The sequence below is a fragment of the Carassius gibelio genome, chromosome B6 (assembly GCF_023724105.1).
Source record: "Carassius gibelio isolate Cgi1373 ecotype wild population from Czech Republic chromosome B6, carGib1.2-hapl.c, whole genome shotgun sequence".
NCBI lineage: Eukaryota > Metazoa > Chordata > Actinopteri > Cypriniformes > Cyprinidae > Carassius > Carassius gibelio.
In genome coordinates this window covers 26870059-26891530 of record NC_068401.1, presented here as the reverse complement: position 1 = coordinate 26891530, position 21472 = coordinate 26870059, and the positions used below count along the sequence as shown (strand labels likewise).

General features: G+C 36.7%; 1 protein-coding gene across 4 annotated transcripts; it reads left to right on the top strand.

Moving 5' to 3' along the window:
- The first annotated feature begins 472 nt into the window (after window positions 1-472).
- Window positions 473-21075, top strand: gad1b (glutamate decarboxylase 1b). 4 transcript variants are annotated; one of them, XM_052558006.1, is made up of 17 exons: window positions 474-806; window positions 1857-1964; window positions 3728-3790; window positions 5981-6124; window positions 6857-7099; window positions 8084-8174; window positions 13548-13660; window positions 13846-13961; window positions 14665-14744; window positions 14850-14904; window positions 15125-15241; window positions 15397-15461; window positions 15558-15636; window positions 17503-17652; window positions 18074-18181; window positions 18284-18373; window positions 19562-21075. In XM_052558006.1, the coding sequence occupies exons 2-17, from the start codon at window positions 1889-1891 to the stop codon at window positions 19733-19735; spliced, it is 1764 nt and encodes a 587-aa protein (XP_052413966.1). In that variant the 5' UTR covers window positions 474-806; window positions 1857-1888; the 3' UTR covers window positions 19736-21075. The 4 variants fall into 4 exon arrangements, with proteins under 4 accessions (XP_052413968.1, XP_052413966.1, XP_052413969.1 ...); XM_052558007.1 differs by lacking the exon at window positions 474-806 and adding an exon at window positions 1277-1490; XM_052558008.1 differs by lacking the exon at window positions 3728-3790 and having other exon boundaries at window positions 473-806.
- Window positions 21076-21472: the final 397 nt, after the last annotated feature.

Below are 21472 nucleotides of genomic sequence, written 5' to 3'. Positions count from 1 at the left end.
GGTGTTGACTGAGTGGAGCTGTCCAGGTGCTGAAAAGGCGGTAATGATACTTCGCGCTTATAATTAACAACAACCAATGAAAAGTTGTCGTCAGTATCGACAAACGTAATCAGCAGAGGTTCTGAAATAAACGATCTTACAAGCATTGTACACAGCAGTTCAAGTGATTTTCCAGGGCGCTGCCCAAAAATCCTTCATTCAAGTTCAAGTTGGTCCGTTCTCTGTTGCCACCTCGTGGATGTCGGTGTTTTTATAATTTCAGACGTCTCGGTTAAACTGGGGCTGATCCACAAGTCATGCAATTAAAGAAAAAAACTGCTTCTAAAAAATTTTGTTAAATTAACATGGAATAAAAATTGTTTATGGTTTCCCTCCAAAATAAGTAGAAACACCTGATGTTTCGTCCTCGTGATGTCCCTCTGTCTGACTCTCTTACCCTCTCTCTCTTTCTCTCACTCACCGGTTTCTCACTCCCACGGTATTTTGACGTGTGTATATATATATTTTACTCGGAGAATTAAACTTCATGTGTCAGGTGGCTTGAGTCCATATAATAATCTCGAGACGAACCCGTGGATATTAACCGGTTTAAAATATACAACAGAAGTGAATTTTGGAGATTCTCCTGTCGCCTTTTGAAGGATAAACACTGAATCAAGAATTGGCGCTGGATGGATTTTTATTTTCTTCTTCACTCTTCTGGTTTTCTGATATCAAGCGTCTCACAGCCACGTCACGCGGTGTGAAACATCCTCCGCGTGCCTCCGTTTTTCTGGACTTTATTGTGACACCTGTGACTTCGTAAGGTAAGCGCTCACCTTCTGCGTTCGATCTAAATTCAAGCCCTTTTTTCGTCTACAGTGTGGGAGGAGGATAATAATATTTGAAAAAGGGGTAGAAACTTAATTATGCTTTTTATACTCGATGCTAATAAATGCATGTGCAGATATAAACCAGTTTATGCCAATATAGGAACAGGTCCTGGTAAAATAATGATCTAAAAACATAGTGTAATTTAACACATGAGCAGCGCAATGATTTTTTTGGCCATATTTCACTAACCCCGACAGTGACTGATGCGCGTTATTTGAAGATATTTAAAGATCATTTTAATTGACAAATCAATAAGTCACTATTTTTCTATCCATTTTCTCTATCTTTCTCTCTCTCTTTGAGGGACTGAGTATAGGTTAAACGAACTGAGCTTCTGACCTTCTCTAAAATCATCTTACACAAAGAAACATATTTGTCATCGTCATCATCGTTAATAATGCCTTCAAAAAAGATCATTTCCATCCTGACTTCGTCGCCTTTGTTATGCTGCGGTTGAAGTGAGCAGATTCTTCATTTCTGCGCTTTAAATGATTCGATTTAAAGACCTCGTTACAGAGCCAATTAAGTCAGACTTCACGGTCTGCTGCGCGCTGGAGCTCAGAGGTGCGTCTGGAGAACAAGAACCGGACCGCCGTCCAAAATACCAAGTTATATAGGTCGGGTTATTTTTGGAACTTACCTACAATTCTTTTAGTTATTTCTTAAGTAGCTGTATGTTGCTTATTTCTCGCGCTTTGGATGCGCTGTTAGATGCACTGCTCTATCAAAGCGCATTTCTGAGCATGACAGAACACAAGACAAATTGTCCTTGTGACGGGGAGTGAATTACTGCCATTTCAGAAGGATATCACAGATGCGTGAAATTATGCTGGAGATTCCTTGAAAACAGAAACGCTTGCTTTTATTATATAAGCAGTATATGAGATACAGGACGGTATTATTTAGTATAATTTGTGCCATCACTGTTTTGTCCTAATTCTCCATATTTTCCGTTTAGTGCGTGTTTTCTTTTTTCTCTTCAGTCTGAAAGCCGTGAGGTGTTTCTCCTGGACTGATGGCGTCTTCTGCACCTTCTTCCTCGGCTCCTGATATGGACCCAAACACGGCTAATTTACGACAACCTGCCACAAGTAGGTCTCTCTGGATAACGCGTTTTTCACTTGGCTTGTTTACTCCGTGGGGTGGCGATGTTCATCACTGCCTAAAAAAACACATATCACCGTGTGAAATGTCTATTAGCTGACAGAGACAGCTAGAGAGACAAATTATAAATTTTCTGATGATAGATAGATAGATAGATAGATAGATAGATAGATAGATAGATAGATAGATAGATAGATAGATAGATAGATAGATAGATAGATAGATAGATAGATAGATAGATAGATAGATAGATAGATAGATGTTAAAACGGAAACTCGATAAACAAACGATGTGTGCATATGTGTATAATAGCCTACTACTTATAATAATTATTTTATTTTATCTCTTGTTCGTTTTGGGTATGGTTTTAGTCGGAATTCATATATGGAGATTACAAATAAAATTATATTCTTAATTTTACTCTCAAACAAGAGCATCCTACTTCTTCCTAATTACGTGTTGCAGTTAATTATGGTACCGATTTTATAACAATAGTCCTGCTTTTTGCTACGTTTTTATGGCAGCTTAAATAACAGCAATCAGCCATCGTCTGCTCTCAACAGTCCCACTTTAATAGCGTAATTACAAAAATTACCCACCATCACGGTCCAATTCACAGTTTCCTTTGTAGCTACGTACAAATGCCCGAGCCAGGGCAACAAAAAAAAAAATGCATGAAATAAACGGGTTTGATCGGGTTTAATAAACCTCTGTGTCCCTTTCTGAAGCCTATATATGTAAAAAAAAAAAAAAAATATATATATATATATATATATATATATATATATATATATATATATATATATATATATATATATATATATATATATATTAAAACGTCAGACACAAAAAAATAAGCAATGCAAAAATAGAACGACGTAGTAGGCTACATATGTTATATAGTTTATTTATATACATTTTGTTTTTAATCCATGAGGTCAAGAGAATTATATGCTGTGTTGTTTTATTGTGCGTGCGTGTGTGTGTGTGTGTTCTGCGTGTTTTGCCATTATCTCCCTGCCAAGCTCTATCTCACGCTCACTGACCTGAGGGGCGCGCGCTGTCTCTGCCTTGTGCTGACAGCGCGCGCCCGGGGCAGATAGAGCTAGATCTGCCTCCAGACACAACCCACCCCGGAGGATGAGATCAATTCATATCAAACTATTGATATTAGGCCTAATAATAAATCTGTTTCGTTTCCTCTTCTATTCACATTTCATGCAAACACACTATATTGTATTGTTTATATAAAAACGCAAGCTCAAAACGTTATGACTATTGTTGTTCATGCTATATGCGAATGCTTAATGTTATAAGTGTGTGTGCATTTTTGTTTCATTGGCATCTGTCTGGTCACCAAATGCTGTAGGTCATCCATGGTACATTTTCTCTATAGTCTCACTGTATGACGGCTGGCGAGTCAAACACAAGCGTTTCACTCAATTAATTCCGAGACCTCATTTCATGCCCGCTTATTTTAAACCGCCTCTTTGCCGGATGTGTGCCACCATCTATTAGCTGCCTGCCTTTCTGATAGCCTCTATTGATTCCTTCAAAAAAAACTGAAATAGACACAAAGAAGGAAAAAGCCACAGAGCCGGCAAAGACCCAAATCTGTTGCGCACATTCATTGCCTTCTGCGTCAATGCATGTTCACCCTGCTTTATTAGGCACACATATCCTCACCCATAGCATAAAAAATAAAATGAAATATGGGATGTTGAACAGCTCTCCAAACGTCTCGTTTTAGCCGGCGACGCGTGGTACGGGGTTGCACACGGATGCACGAGGAAACTGGGCATGAAGATCTGTGGTAAGTTTCAGCCAACAATCATTTCAGTCAGTGGGGTCACTCAAGGTGGCAAAACCAAGGGCACCTTTATCCATGCTGTTGTTGCTCTGTTGACCCAGGTGTGAATACATTTGTGCCCTAGATAGGGAGTGACTGTCATTGCGTGTTTTCATCACACTAAAGGTCAGAGAGCTGATGTGTACCCTGTAGGCTACTTTGCGAACAGGGTCTTAGTCTTTTGTTCCCCCATATCACCCCTTGTTCACTCGCATTATTATTTTCTGGACAAAGGAATAGAAATCAGCCCGAAAAGAGAGGTTTACGCCAGCAAGACAAGAGAAAAATAGCTTAGAGAGTGCCGTGAATCGTCAGGGTCTGGATGGAAATATTCTCTCACGGTCAGTTAGATGGGTTTTCGTAACTGGATTTGTTCTTCAGTGAAACTCTATATATCAGGAGAAAAAAGGGCTGCCGGTGTTGCTCTCTAGTCTATTAGTTTCCTAGTGGGTGGTTCTCTGTCTCTCTCTCTCTCTCTCTCAACTTGTCTTTTTACGCCACGCTGCTTTTTATAGCCTGCTAAAAGATGTGAAGAGGATTGGGTGTTTTTAAGATGATGACGTCTGGGAGGATGTGGCCATTTCTCCGGGTGAACTTAAAATCGTTTCATTCTCTTATATAAAGCCAGGGTCCTCTGGATTTAATTTCGCCATCATTTAAAAAAATATTATACACTAAAATTATTTTGTAGGATATACAGGGATACATTTAAAGTATACGCATGCATACAAGTAAAAAACAAAAAACTATAAATAATACAAATATTTTAAAAATGTTTTTCTTTATGCATTCATGTATTTAATTGTGTATTTATTTTAATTTATTTCTTTGGAGAGAGCTCATGCAGATATAGATTTTGATTACATTTAAATAAACGATAAGAAATGGAATTAAATCCAGAGTGTGAAGTCATATCTTTAGTAATAATCAGCCTAATTTAAACGTAACTTATTTTGTACAGCTATTTAATCAGAATGTGTGTTTTATTTAAAATTGCATGTACGATAAACATGCTTAACGTGCTAGAGGAGACCAAAAAGCCTTTGGTCTTTAGCTTGAGAGAAAACAGAAAAATCTATATTGATAGTCGCTATAAAATCGTGTCGCCCATTGATGTTCAGCGCATCGCAAAAGATTTACGACATCGAATAGTCATTAGCTCTTATCAGAACCGAGCCTGAATGAGAGAGAAGGGCTGCACGGTGGGCAGAGGGGAGTATTAACGGGGGTCTGTTTTCTCTGATAATATTGTGTGATAGTCCGTGCTCAAAATGAGAGAGATAACGACACGCAATGACAGCCCGGCCCTCGTGACCGAAAGACGGATGCTCAAAGGAAATATGCTGTTAAATATTGAGAAATATTCTTTATAATCTTACCAACCATCTATGACCCATGTTTTACAATATTTAGTGGCTCTAAGCAGTTCTCCGTTAATAAAACCAGTCAGTACAAAATGTAGCCTATGGATTATGTTGTATTGGTGTTTGCTCTCTTTCACATTAAAAAATAAAGGTTCCAAATCTGGTTTTTGATTTGCCAGTTGGGTTCCCCAAAGCTATCAGTTTTTAAAATATCCATTTTTGGAATGCGAGGAGCACTTTAAATCTAAATAACGTTTATAAAGAACTTTTAATGTATTCCAAGGTTCTTCTGGAACCATCGATGCCATATATTTATATATATATATAATTGGGTCTTTATTAAGCATTGCCTAAACCTGTTTGTCCATGATCAAGCAAGATGCTCTAATAACACATCCTCGATAGATGGGAGTTTCAATCTATTAAATGTGCCTGTCGGCAGTTAATGGCATGGATCATCAGTCAGTCAAGCGGAATCTGTGGAGGATGACAGACCCAGACTCAACCGTGTTTTTTAACAGTGTTTCATGATCCAAAACACACACACCCTACATGTCCTCTGATGTCATGGCTACAGTAACACCTCTGAACCTCCGCCAATCCATAAATAGCGCTGTCCTAAAACTCCAACAGCTGGAATCACCCTTAGGTATAAATATCAGAGAGCAAGCCAGCTGTTTAGTTGCTTATGTTAAAGCAACTGGTTAGAGATACCACTTTTCCCCTCTAGCATCCAGAATCAAGGCTGAGGATATGTTTTGCAATTCTTCCCCGTGTTGTAATGATGCAGGTTTCCTGCAGAAAAACAATAGTCTGGATGAGAAGAGTAGGATGGTGGGCGCCTTCAAGGAGAGCGCGAAGAACCAGATGACGTGTGACAACAGCGAGCGCTTCACGCGCGCAGAGACAGACTTCTCCAACCTGTTCGCTCGAGGTAACCACAAACCTCCTTCTGAATCATGTTTTCATACGCTGCTGTATGCACATATATACCAGAGAGTGCCAAAACCTCGGAAACTAATGCTTTCTTGCTGCATCCAAATCAAACACTTAAAAGTTAAAGAGATTCAATTTGATTGTTCGCTTATTATTGTAAGCTAAAACCATGATCCACTTTAAATGTAGACTACTGTATATCAGCAAGATAGATAGATAGATAGATAGATAGATAGATAGATAGATAGATAGATAGATAGATAGATAGATAGATAGATAGATTTTTTTATTATTATTTTTTGTTGATATTTTCACTAGTTGTCTCAGATGGAATAATGAACACAAGAAATATCAGGAAAATTATTATTATCAATAAAGATATTTAAAACGTTATTTTAATGTCAGAAGTTTATGCAGTTCCATGCAGAAACATAGTCAGTGTCAGTAACTGATTATTGACCTATAAATAAAGCAGAATATTAAAATCTCTTTATTTTTAATTATATTTTTGTTAATTATTTCAAAATCAGAACCAGGTATTTTTAAGGATTACATAGAAAAAAAATCTTAATTTTCAGTCTGGATTTTTAGACTTTTCGGCCTCCACTTTTATTATTATTATTATTAGTAGTAGTAGTAGCAGTAGTATTGCTTCACCTGTCAACACATTGCACATAAACCATAGATATGTAAAATATGCCTACTCACATGCTGGCTTACTCCATTCCAGATCTACTGCCTGCTAAAAATGGCGAGGAACCCACAATCCAGTTTCTTCTCGAGGTGGTGGAGATCCTCACCAATTATGTGCGTAAGACCTTCGACAGATCCACCAAAGTGCTGGATTTCCATCACCCTCACCAGCTCCTAGAGGGGATGGAAGGCTTCAACCTGGAGCTGTCTGACCAACCAGAGTCGCTGGAGCAGATCCTGGTGGACTGCAGAGACACGCTCAAGTATGGAGTCCGAACAGGTACAGGCCCATGGAGCTATTACCACTCTGTCCAGTCAGTCAACAGGAATCCAGCTTTAACTTTAATTACTATCATTTACTGCTGACTACACAGATTTGAGTTGATTATGATGTTAAAGTATAATTAATTTATAACAGGTTCTTCCTATTTATTCACAGAAGTTACATCTTGATCATTTGAAAAGAGCAGTTTTGAAAATTGTTATGCTTACAGATGAGCAATTTAAATTCAATGTGTTTTCAAATGAGTTTGACTTATAATTTAATTGAAAACAAATGAAGCAAATGAAGAAAGCTAATGATCTATTGACCAAAGTCACTTTATTATATATTTACTGTCTAATGCCATAAACTGCATTTTCAAGTGGAGCCACAAATAATTTTGGGAAAACTAAAACCCTGGTGATATCACTGTTTTTATGTAAAGTACCATTCAAAAGTTTTTTTTTTTTTTTAAATAATATAATACTTTTATTTAGCAGGGATTCATTAAATTTATCAAAAGTGACCAAAAAGAATATTTATAAAATGTTTATTCCAAATAAATGCTGTTGTTTTGAACTTTTGAATTCAACTGAAAATCCTCTAAAAATTATAAAAGTATATATATATATATAAGTATATATATATATATATATATATATATATATATATATATATATATATATCAGAAATGTTTCTTGAGCATCAAGCATATTAGAATGATTTCTGCAGAATCATGTGACACTGAAGACTGGAGTAATGATGATAATAATTTAGCATCGCATCACAAGAATCAATTGTGTTTTAAAATATTTTACCATAGAAAGCACTTATATTAAGTGCTAAAAATATTTGAAAAATATTTTTTCAAAAACATTAAAAAATCCTACTGACCTCAAACTTTTCAACAACAGTCTTTTGGTCTGATTGTTTCATTTTATGATATGAAGAGTATGTATTCGCAATTTGTACTTATAACTCCTGTAAAATCTCTTCTTCTAGGTCATCCTAGATTCTTCAATCAGCTTTCATCTGGTCTGGACATCATCGGTCTGGCTGGAGAATGGCTCACCTCTACTGCCAACACTAACATGTGAGTTACTGAAGCCACCGATCGCTGTCCTCTCGCGGGGGTCATTCGCCAGTAACAACACGTTGTCTGTGTTAAGTATTTCCGTGGCTCTGAGGTTATGTAAAGGGTTTTGTTTGAACGCTATGGCTCGAGGCACTGTTTTTGTCAAGGCTGTATCGAGTGATGTGTCTGAATGCTGTAACCACCCCGTTGCCCTCCAGGCCTGTGAGATTGCATATTGATCAGCCCATAGAGTTAGACATTTCACTGCTGATATAAAGAGCAAATTGAACGGAGCTGTTCTATTGGACATTTCTGTCTGATGAGTTGCTCATGCGATTTGCAAAGAAACGATAGTATAGATTGCACTGATGCATTGAATATTTTAGTTTCCATTGAAATGGCAGAAAACACATAGGTATGGGAAAGACTGGAGCTGGTTGTCACATATTTTCTCCAGGGAATATTTTTTAATGCCATTTTCTGTATCGGCATAATCCTTCAAGTCTACATAAAAATTGAACTACTGTAAAAAGTCTATGGTAAATTCCGTTATTCACGTTTCTGGACACAGTGAGAACTGTGATAAATACAGTGGGGTATTTCATCTAATTTTACAGTAAAATTTACAGTTTTTGGAAGTCAGAAAGAACATGTTATTTTATGATTTACTGTGGAAAAACTCTAAATTGAATTCCTGTGATACTTCATATTTGATAGTTTTTCATGGAAATAATTATGTTTTTTCTTAGTGTTTTGCTATCAGCTATGTACATAAGGGTATTATGTTATCTTATGTTGTTAAATGAATGCTGTTTATTGCATTATTTTAGTGTCACCTATAGTGTTACTATAATGGTGGTTTGGTGGTTATATGACACTTATTCTATTTATAGCTTGTGCCAATATTACTTTAGTATATATCTTTGAAATACTAGTTTTTATTAATATTTTGATTTGTTTTATATATATATATATATATATATATATATATATATATATATATATATCATATTTAATATTAATGATTAATATTTTCTATTTTCATTTACATTTTAGTTAAAAATTTTATGATTTTAGTAGTTCTTATTTATTTTATATATGACAATATAATATTTATGAAAAATAAAATCAGTGTTAGTTTTAGTTATTTTAATACATCAAGTTAAAATAAATATTCAATTAAATTAAATATGAAATATATACAAATAAAATATTATTATATTTTTATATTTCTTTTATTTAACTTTTTTATGTCAAATAACAAAAATCTTCTTTTATGGTTTTAGTTTTGGTTTTAATTTTAGTCCCTGGCTTGTGCTGAGATTTCATTCATCTTTCTCTTTACCAATTTTATAAGTTAATATACTAAACAAATTTAGTATGTTGGTATATTAGCTTTATATCAGTTTTTTTTTTACAGTAAATGTAAGTCAAATACATAAAAAAGTGTGTTCCTTATAAAATATACATCACCCAAATTATTAACTAGAAAGAACAAGCAATTTGTGCAACTGGACATTTGGAATCGAAATCTTCTACTTAACAAGCTATAACCGTTCCCCAGGTGAAAACTAGCCCTTCTTCAGCTATACAACAGAAGCTGATGGGTTTTTTCCTGAATCTTCTGCTGCTGCTGTTAGTGCAGCACCGAGGAGTCTTACAGCACTAAAGCACAGAATGGACTTGTACCAAATCTATTTAACAGCCCATTGATTGCGTGCGACTGTGGGCTGGTAGGAAGTGTGTGCCAGCTGGGACCAGCCAGTCGGAGAGCGTGTCCCTGCGGGCGAGCAGTCTGGCCATCGCATTTTACTCCCGCAGGCCATTTTGATCTCAGAGGACCGAGCACTTCATTACAGCTGTCTTTCTTAATATAAATAGAGAGCTTCCCGTAATAGAAGTCAGTTAAGATGAAAAAAACCTTGTTAAATTGCCATAACTATGAACAATGGGTTTTTGGCCAAAGGGAATTACTTTGATTAATATGCTCTTAAGCTAATTCATACCAAATATGGAGAGGAAGTGCTGTGCCAAAAACATAAAAGAATCAAAGTTTTTACATCCATATCATATTTGCACACTTGCATTTCTGCAGTGCTTGTTTCTCAGTAGTGTGACACTGAATACTCATAGGGTCTGTTCAATTGTGTTACTTATAAATGGTGTTACAACTAAATATCTTTTTGCATTCGCTGGATGCACACAGTCAAACAAGTTTTCATTTTTCACATGCAGTAAATACCAAGGTTTCAGAACAGCTAGCAGTGTGGTTTTTTTTTTTTTACTTTGTGGCATTTACTTTATACGATTTTTACCACGTTATAAATAAAGAACGTCCTCAAGTGCTGCTGACATTTGAGAAGTCAAGAGGCGATCGATGTGTATTTCTGTATTAAACCTTGAATTTTGCCCTTTCTTCATGTCTCATTCCTGTAAAGCATCAATATGAGGTTAAAAAGCACTATATTTGTGTCTGGAGGCGGATGGAACCATGTTGGCTCTCGAGTATGAAGCACTAATATCAGAGGTGTGTTAGTTCAGCAGATGAGAGTGTGGGAGTCTCTCTGGGAGGAGGATGTTGATTAGTGCTTCACTCTGATGCTGAAGCGTTTTCAGGATCTCAGGATAAATGTTTCTCCATCTCTCCCACATGATGCCATCGTCTTGCTCCAGGGATAAAGCTGTTCTTTTGGCCTCCCACTGCTCTCTTCCCCATTTTAAAGGATTTCACCTGCAATGTTTGGAAACGTTTCATTTCATCACTGCTGAGAGTGTCGCTTCTGCTGTTGCCAGCTTCACACACACACACACACACACACACACACACAAGCGTGCTATAGAAAGGGCTTTGTGAGAAGAGATAGAGGAGTGTCCTCGTGTCTGTGATTCAGTGAATAGACGGGATGCAAATGCTGCTTATTCTGTCATTATTCACCTTGACTAATTTAGACCCATTATTTCTCATCAGTGACACACACTGACCGGCAGCTAATGAACTGACACACACACACACACCACTCTCAAAATAGCTTCACATAAAAGACAAGAAAAGATATTTGCATGAAATTTGAGTCATATTTCCAGCTGGTTGCTGCACTCTAAGGTGGTTGTGTTTCCACGGTGTTGCTAGGTGGTTGCCAAGGTGTTTTGGGTGGTTGATAGTAATGCTGATAATATTAAATGCATAACACACTAAATAAAATGTAAAATTAAATTTACACAATAATAACTCATAAATGAAACTTAAATCTCATATGACATTCTGTAAAACATAATTTTCTTACTCAGTATTTTTGTACTGTTTTCCATTACAAATATCTAAACGTTATTTAATCAAGATACCTTTACTTGAGAAGCAAAATGGCATAAGATATAAAGTAATGTATTCAGAGAAATGTATCAAAATAAAGTGGGGTTTTGCTAAAATAAAAAAGAATATCTGCCAATGCACTTAATAATAAATAAATAAAAACTTGACCAACGTTCTGTTTTTATTTATCTGATTATTATTTTTTGTTATGCAAATGCATATCACAAAATGCATTTTAATTTCATAGTTGAATAAACGGCCCCCTTTTATGCATTCAGGCAGATATTAAATTTCCTGTTGGTTTTTCCTCCTTTGTACATGAAAATGTAATTTGTCAAATCCAACACGTGTTACAGTCCGGCTCAAGAAACATTGTTCTATTTCTACGACATTCTGACAGCTGAAATCATGTTTTCGCTGCGTGTTATTGATGAGTCCCCGTTATTTTACTGTCTGAAATCTTTGTTCCTTCTCGTGACGGAGCTGAACAATGAGTCTGCCCCGGGGCTGTTCCGTGTCCTAGTTGTGTTCCATCACACGTTCATCCACTTTCGTCCATCCTTTCTGTGAATGAGACGGATTTGTGCCGAAGCGCGGTCTTATCTCGCGCGCGCAGCCGTCCCCTCATTTGTGCGCCGTCTGCCCCCCGTCATCCTGAACCTCTCCATTTAGACAGACAGATAGCCATCAGAGTACTGACTCCCTTCATTAAAACAGCCTGAAATGAGCCCTTATCTCGTCTATCACAGCCGTCTTTTAATTAGCGAAATTCAAAGCAGCCGAGAGGGACAGAATGTATCTCTGATGGAACAGTTTGTGATGTGTGCAGGAACTGTGATTCTCTGAAGCAGTTGTTGCCAGATTTGGACAATTTGCACAAGTGCAACATTAATTTGATATCATAAATACGAATAGCCATGTCCAAATTTTCAATTTTCAGTCCAAAATCGAAGTAAAGTTAACCAAATAAATAAATTGTATCCACTTTATTATGCTAGGCGAAATTATGCTATTTTTTGGTTAAGACTAGAAGGGATACAGCTGGGTATGCGCATGTGCGTCACACAACAATAACAACTGTTTTTGCATTATTATAACAGGTGTTTTACGGTTGGGGTAGGTGTAGATGTTAATAACCCTGCTGAAAAAAACAACAGACACATTACAAAATGTGTAATGGTTTTACTGGTTTGCCTATAATGGGACTTGTAGGCTATTGGTTTTAATGGAAACGGTAATGGACCCTGTATGTTTCTACTGATAATTGGTCGCCTTCTATTGGTGGCTTGCTAAAACCAATAGGTCCTAATGGAATATGTCCCAAAACACACTAGAAAAACATTAGAAATCACTATAAAAATAATAATAATAATAATAAAATAATGTGTGTGTGTGTGTGTTTCAGCAGGGAAAACACATTCTAATAAATATAAAAATTCAATTTATTGGCCCTTGCTTTATCCCTTCTTACCACATTTGTTGAATGCGATACACTTCTTATTCATTAGCTGCAATAGGCTATAAGTAAATATTAATTAAGTAACCAAACTAAAAGTGCAGTAGAATTTCTCTGTTGAAAAAAAAAAATACCGCATATGATGGTCAATTAGCTATTATTTGAAGCATGGCTGCTGGTTTGAGCCTTAGCTGGTCTTAACTAGCTCCTGCTTATGACCAGCACATGACCAGTTAAGGACCAGTTTAAACCAGCTCAAACCAGCAGCCATGCTTCAAAAAATAGGCTAGTCCTACTACCTAACCAGCATATGCTGGGCTTTTCAACAGGGTTGAGCTACAGATTAGTGTGTTAATGAATACTAAAATAAATTAAAATAATATGAAAAGAAATAGTGACCAATTTACAATATTTGGAAGCATAACGTACAGTTTTTGTACAGTTAAAATAACTGAAAGCCTTCATTAAAATAAGGTGGAGACAAGAACTAAACTAACTAAACTAACTAATCTAGATATTTTTCTGCAAATATGGGGTTTCAGTGGTGTAAATAAAACAAAGCTTTTACAAGAAAATACAATTTCAGTCTCATGTGACTAAATCTGTCTTCCTGTGTGTTGCTCAGGTTCACATATGAAATCGCTCCTGTGTTTGTTCTGATGGAGCAACTGACCCTCAAGAAGATGAGAGAGATCATTGGATGGACTAATGGAGATGGCGATGGACTCTTCTCGCCAGGTAAACTGCTCCACAACAAACCAAATAATGAAATATCCCCATTACAAACATAACCCAAAGGACATATACTAGGTTGTGCATACAATTAGGGGCTGAGGAAATTATGACATTTTCGTGTTGGCTGAACTATTCCTTTGGCTACCCCATTTTATTTTGGTGCTGTAATGTGATGAATCTGTTCACAGGTGGTGCTATATCAAACATGTACAGTGTGATGGTTGCAAGGTACAAGTATTTCCCTGAAGTCAAGACCAAAGGCATGTCTGCAGCACCACGACTCGTGCTTTTCACTTCTGAACATGTAAGTTTTCACTTTCACTGCAGTTAAGCAGAGGATATGACTCCCTCTAGGGGTCATATATTACACAGCCATGTGTCTTGAATATTGGATTTGCCAAGAACGCTAATGTCATTCCTAATATGATGCTGAGCTCCAAAATATATTTGATATGTTATGTCACAGTTCATAAGTATATATCAGCTTAATGCACTTACTAAAATAACAAAAGGAGTCAAAAGTTTTGGTTTCAATGGCAACAAAAGGATATTCAAAGTGTATCATTTATCTTACTAAATGTCAAATGTCAAAAAACTTTTTTTTCACAAAATCTGCAATTTTCTATCACTGTCTAAAACACCCACTTATAGCACAAAGCATTTGGCTCATGATTGCATTTTTTTCCTGTCACTGGCCATAAAATCACATGCGAAAATCAGCTGAGGATTTTTATTCCTGGCTGAGAGGAAGATATGACTTAGTGGCAGTTTTTAAAGGATATCCAAAACTTCCCTTTAAAATTGATCATAGAAGGCAAATATGCTGCAAAATGTGTGGCATACTCATGCAGAACAAGCACTATTTTCCGAATCAGAAGCATAAAATTATTATGAAAATCATGTATTTACATTTCAATCAGCAAATATGGTATTATTGTACATTTTCATTAATTTTATACTATTTGGCCGTTTGATTGATTGGCAACTCCACTGTTTGTTTTTTGCAGAGTCATTATTCAATCAAAAAGGCAGGAGCAGTGCTGGGATTCGGCAGAGAAAACGTAATTCTCCTGAAGACGGATGAGAGGTATCATCTTTTGAGCTCTTAACCTCTACTTGACTTTCTTTCAAAGCTCATGTTTTATTTGCTAGAGTCCCTCCCACTTACACCTAATTGGCTGTCTTGTTTCAGGGGGCGTGTCATACCTGCTGACTTAGAGGCCAAGATCATTGATGCCAAACAGAAGGTACGTAGATGCTCAGACTCACTGTTTCCAAGACAAGTGAGTGAAAGTATTTAACCTCAGTGCCTGAAGAGTTCAGTGGATCAATACTGAAGCAGCTATTCTCAAGCTGATGGATGATTTGACCTTTAAGTACTAATTCTAAGTCTCTCTGTTAATAAAGGGAACTTGCTTCAGGCCATGCACTATCAGCAGTGAATGAAATTTTGAATGTTGATTTTAGGGTTACGTGCCACTGTTTGTGAACGCAACAGCTGGTACCACAGTATATGGAGCATTCGATCCCATCAATGACATTGCTGACATCTGCGAGAAGTACAACCTGTGGTTACATGTAGATGTAAGTTTGATTCAAATATATACATGCATTTCCCTTGATTTCTTTCAGAATTTGCTGAAATGGTAACTAAACAAATGAATGTAAAAAATGGAGAATTGAATAAATGAATTAATACATCTTAAATCATTCAGTCAGTGGTGTTTGTACATATCTAGGGTGCTTGGGGTGGAGGACTGCTGATGTCCAGGAAACACCGTCACAAGTTAAGCGGCATTGAGAGGTATGTAAAAATCACACGAGATAAGGTGCTAAATTGACTGTATATCAAAATGAAGGTAAAGTGTGACCTGAAACCCCACATGTCTGTTTGTTTCAGAGCAAACTCAGTCACATGGAACCCTCATAAGATGATGGGAGCACCATTGCAATGTTCAGCCATCCTGGTCAGAGAGAAGGTGAGGCAGGAAGTCTCAAGGATTTATCACACACTAGAGCTCCATTTACATCTGGCATTAACTTTTCTCTTGGAAAAGCCCATCTACCTTATTGTTATTTCTTTTCTTTTTTAAGAAATTATTACTTTTATTTTATTTTTTATTTCTGAAGCATCATGTGACCCTGAAGACTTGAGTAATGATGCTGAAAATTCAGTACTGCATCACAGGAATACATTATATTATATGTATAATATACTTAAGTAGAAAATGAAAGTTTTTCAAAATGGTACTGTATTTTTGATCTAATAAATACAGCCTTAGTGAGCAGAAGACACTTCTTTTAAAAACATAAAAAATCCTGTACAAGAATCTTTGATATGCAGATACGCACCAAACTTATTTGGATAAATACATAGTTGATTGGTTCTCTTCTGTATCGGTAGCAATGAGCTTGCTGCTCAACATTCAAATATATGACTAGTGCTTTCCACAGCAGTTGCAGCTTGCTTCAGAAACCCTCCACCTTCCCCAGCTCCACCTATATATATCTGCTACGAGCAGTGTCTGAAATAACGGCGTTTAAAAGAACAGCATTAGGTAACAACGTCATTTTTTCTCTAACGCGGTAATCTAACTAATTACTTTTCCCGTCGTTACAACGCCGTTAACGTTACTGAACGTTAAATGCGGTGCGTTACTATGCATTGATTTAATAAACTATGCAATCCGAACGGACCCCTGGCTCACACAGCGAGTGAGCAGGTGGGTTAATGACGAGATAAGCGGTTGTGATTGGCTAAGGCAGAGTCATGTGTTTCATGGTAGCCAATCAGAGCCAGTGTTTTTACACACATGCCGGCACATGCAGCTGCGCCAGCGGCGCCAAACATACACACACACACGCAACGGCTACACAGAGATTCATAGTAGAGATGGCGAGTCAGGAGCAATCCGATGAAAAGTTGGCATTTTCAAGGTGGAGATATAAGCACTACTTCAAATTCATTGTGGTCAAAGCCAAGAACGTGCATGTAATGTGTACATGTAATGTGTGACACATGCATCTACAAAGCTAGTGGCCAAAAACACTTTTCTTACAAAGATAATACTTGAAGTGCAGGATAAAACTGTCTGTTGACGTGCAATAAATATAGAAAGTAATGTACCTGTCTGTTCTACTCATTTCAACTGACTTGTGAAAACTGCAAAAAAAAAAAAAAGTAAAAATTCTCTGACATTTTTTTTTTTACAGTAACGCAAATAGTTACTTTCCCTGGTAACGAGTTACTTTTATTATAGAGTAATTCAGTTACTAACTCAGTTACTTTTTGGAACAAGTAGTGAGTAACTATAACTAATTGCTTTTTTAAAGTAACGTTCCCAACACTGGCTACGAGGTAATTCATGTATGCCAGGGTTATTCAAATCTTGCCCTGGAGGGCCAATGCGGTGCAGAGTTTAGCTCTAACCCTAGTCAAACACACCTGAGAATGCTAATCAATGTTTTTGGGATCATTAGAAAATCACAGGCATGTGACTTTGATCAGGGTTGGAGCCAAACTCTGCACCAATTTGGCCCTCCAGGGAAATATTTGAATAACCCTGATGCATGCTATATGCAATATTACTTACATGCTCACAGCAGAATGTTGGTGTATGTATTGGCAGTAGCAAGTCTCAGTACTTGCTCTGCCGCAGTAGCAGCAGCATAGCAGATCTTTTCCACCAAGACCACATACATTTACACTGCCATGCCAATCCCTCCGAGAGTTGTCATGATAGAAATGTTTCTGCTAAATTAATTTATGTAGATCAAGTCAATTCAAATTTATGTAAAGTTTAGTTATACAGCTACTGATCACAGGAGCTGTGTCTCTGTTGCAGGGCATTCTGCAGGGCTGCAACTCCATGTGTGCTGGATACCTCTTCCAACCAGACAAACAGTACGATGTGACCTACGACACCGGCGACAAGGCCATCCAGTGTGGCAGACATGTAGACATCTTCAAATTCTGGCTCATGTGGAAGGCCAAGGTGGGTCACAACAGCTGCTGTTATGCCTTATCAAATAAATGATATACTACATAGTGCTTTTCACAATACACAATACACACACAAACACACACACACACACATATATATACATGTATATGTATATATATATATGTATGCAATGTATATATGCAAAGATAGTTTGATATAATATATACAATAATAGATTACAATCACAAAGACAAGATTTGCTATACGGTATATATATATATATATATATATATATATATATATATATATATTACTGTATGTATGTATAACTATGTATTATGTATGCAGGTAAAGTGGTATCTATTCCAAATGCTAAAATAAAAATAATTATGTGGCTAGAGCAAATTAGTAATGAGTATTTTGCTGAGAAAAACACATTTTTATCCTGACTGTTGATTTTTTTTTCGTGCAGGGCACAATTGGGTTTGAACAGCACATTGACAGATGTCTGGAGCTTTCTGAATATCTCTACAATAAAATCAAGAACCGTGAGGGATATGAAATGGTCTTTGAGGGCCAGGTTTGTATCAGGCACATGCATACTCAAGTATAGACTGAAAAAACTGCTTACCTAATACTGCACGTAATTAATGTTCTTATTGCTTTCTTTTGTTCTCTGCAGCCCCAGCACACAAATGTTTGCTTCTGGTATATTCCACCAAGCTTGCGTGGCATGCCACATGGAGACGAACGAAGGGAGAAACTACACAGGGTACATCATCTCATTTCAGTTATACAAAATGAGAGTAACAAGCACACATACTGGTGGTGATCAAAACCAATTTTACAATCTTGTTTCGGTTCAGTGGTGTTGAAGCTTTTATCAAAGAGTCATGTGATTTCAGCAGGACCTTAGATTAAAAACATTTTACAATTCCAAGGATTCGCCTCTACGCTCTTACGTTTCCAAAAGAGATCTTGCCATAGAATAACAATTTTGGTTTTCCCAAAGAATCTGTTTTAAACCGTATTAAAAAGAATAGTTCAGCTGAAAATGCCCTCACCCTCAGGCCTTCCAAGATGCAGATGAGTTTGTTTCTTCATGGGAACAGATGGCATTCCATCACTTTCCCACCAGTGGATCGTCTGCAGTGAATGGGTGCCGTCAGAATGAGAGTCCAAATTGCTGATAAAAACATCACAAGTAATCCACTAATAACTCCAGTCCATCTTTTAATGCCTTGTGAAGTGAAAAGCTGTGTGCTTGTAAGAAACAAATCCATCATTAATACGTTGCTTCTGGCTCAAATAAGAGTCCATAATCTGTAATAACATTTCCTCCAGTGAAAAAATCATTTCATCTGAATCAGGACAGAAATATGGTTAGATCATGCACCATTTAAAACTGAAAGCAGTCCAGAACAGCTCTATACAAATGTGTGAGTGAAATTTGATGTGAGAGATGGACTTTTTCACAGGAAGAAGTGTTATTATGGATTATGGACTGGTAGTTTGGCCAGAAGCTGCGGTTTAAGGTTAAAACAAGATGTTAATTAATGAACTGGAGTCGTGTGGATTGCTTGTGGATGTTTTTTCAGCGTTTTGGACTCTCATTCTGACGGCACCCATTCACTAAATAGGATCCATCGGTGAGCAAGTGATGCAGTGCTAAATAAGGGAAAGTTCCCTGGATGTTAAAGGTTCTTCATGGAACCATCGATGCCAATAAAGAACTTTAATTCTTAAGAGTGTAGATGTTGTTGATCTTGTGAACCCACGTTCTCTTTAGGTTTTTAGAGGATCCCATCATTTGTACATATCTGGGTTTTATTTTCATTCGATTTACACCGTTTTGAGTAAGCATGTGCCTCAAGTTTATGTTTTTTCCAGTGCTTTGAATGAATCACTTTAAATAGAAAATTGGTTCTCCCATCACTAAATTACGCCATCTCCCCTGCAGGTGGCGCCGAAGATCAAAGCAATGATGATGGAGTGTGGCACAACCATGGTAGGATACCAACCACAGGGTGACAAGGTCAACTTCTTCCGAATGGTCGTCTCCAATCATGCCGTCACCAAGTCCGACATCGATTTCCTCATCGATGAGATCGAGAGGCTGGGTCACGACCTGTAAGAGCAGAGAGCTGCAGCTCTGTGTCTATATTCAAGGCTTAGGCATCTCGATAGGACGTTCACCCAGTCTATACATTTAATGGCTATGTTTCGACGTCGTATTGTGGTCCAATATGTTCAGTCCTTCTACTCAATGTCTTTAGATCTTTAACTTACAGATTATGTAGCCTGTATAGCTACACGGTCACCTTATAACTTAGATTAAATCCATTGGGATCGGGTGTAACAGTCGGTGCTTGGGTTTGTAAATACAATATAGAGACAAGCAAAGACGCACCACCCTTTTAACGAAGCTCGAACCCCTTTCTGTGTAGTAGTGGGGTCTGTGTGTAAACCAGTGGTTGATCTGTATTTTAGTGTTGTGTTTCCCTAACTAACCTTGTAGTAGGTCATGTAAAGTGTTTAATCAACACCTTTGTGAGGTGAAACATACGTATTCAATTTTGAGTTTGAAATGTATTGATATAAATCTATAAACAAAGACTTGATTTATATTGTGAACCAATGGTGTTCAAAGGTATTTCTCCCATTTGTAACAGTTCTTCATTTGTATTTTAAGACAAGTTATATATAATCAAACAAGTTTAGGCTAATGTTTATGGTCCAGTAGTGTACTTGTGAGCCAAAGACAGAACTAGTGCCATGCATTTTACAATATACTCAACATTCTTTGAAATAAGCAAGCGTATAAATTATAGCATTAATCTATACACATTTATATAAATATGAATATATTGTATATGTTTGTGGTTGAGGCCCTTAACTCTGTGCAATCAGTGTGTTATTGTTACAACGTTATCGTGTGTATATTTGACTGAATGTTATAAGCAATCCTTTCAATTATCTGAAGGTAGTTAGTTACCAGATGTATATTACTATTTATTGATATTCAACTCAGGCGAATATAGCATCATATTTAAAAAATATATATAAAAAAAGAGAGCTGGAAGAAATAACAAAAGAAAACAATTAAAGCACAAACTTAGAAGGAAGGCTTGAAATGTCCTCAGGATGCTGGAAGATTGTGTTCATATTCATATTTATTAAAAGTTAATTGCTATGCGGTATTTAGATTCAGCTGTTGTCTTTGGACTGTTTATTTCATGTTCTCTATTTGTTCAAAGTGTATTTGACAAATGTGAGGAGGGCGATCTGGTCTCCTCAGTAAGGCTGGCACTTTAAAATGCAATCACATTATATGTAAACTGTTATTAACATATATATACACGGCACAATAAAAAGCTATTAAAGTATAAGAATGTTCTGTTAGTCGTCTTTTTAAAATGTATAAATAATGCACCTTTATTTTAAAGCATATAATAAACTTCCACTTCACACCCAGTTTGTTTGTGTTCTCATTTATTTCATTCTTATATTAAAGCAGCGGCTCTCAGGCACTAGATGATACGTCATAATGACAATATTCAACTAGATTTCAAAATATACAGAAAAACACCATAAAGTATATTTGCTCAAATTTATTTCAAAATGTATTTATTGGAATATATTTTATACCAACATATTATTGCTCACTGAAAGTATATGATAAAAATCAATATTTGCTTTTAGTCTAAGTGTAAATTCACCTTAAGGATTATTAGGAACACCATACTAATACTGTTGTTTGAAAACATTCTTTAGAAATGTTGGCCCATATTGATAGGATAGAATCTTGCAGTTGATGGAGATTTGTGGGATGCACATCCTGGGCACGAAGCTCCCATTCCACCACATCCCA

Excerpts from the sequence above, each read along its gene's own strand:
- gad1b (XM_052558006.1), top strand. The coding sequence starts at position 1,889 with ATGGCGTCTTCTGCACCTTCTTCCTCGGCTCCTGATATGGACCCAAAC. Across the intron at positions 3,791-5,980 it reads ACTGGGCATGAAGATCTGTG|GTTTCCTGCAGAAAAACAAT; the intron begins GTAAGTTTCAGC and ends GTAATGATGCAG. Across the intron at positions 13,661-13,845 it reads CGATGGACTCTTCTCGCCAG|GTGGTGCTATATCAAACATG; the intron begins GTAAACTGCTCC and ends ATCTGTTCACAG.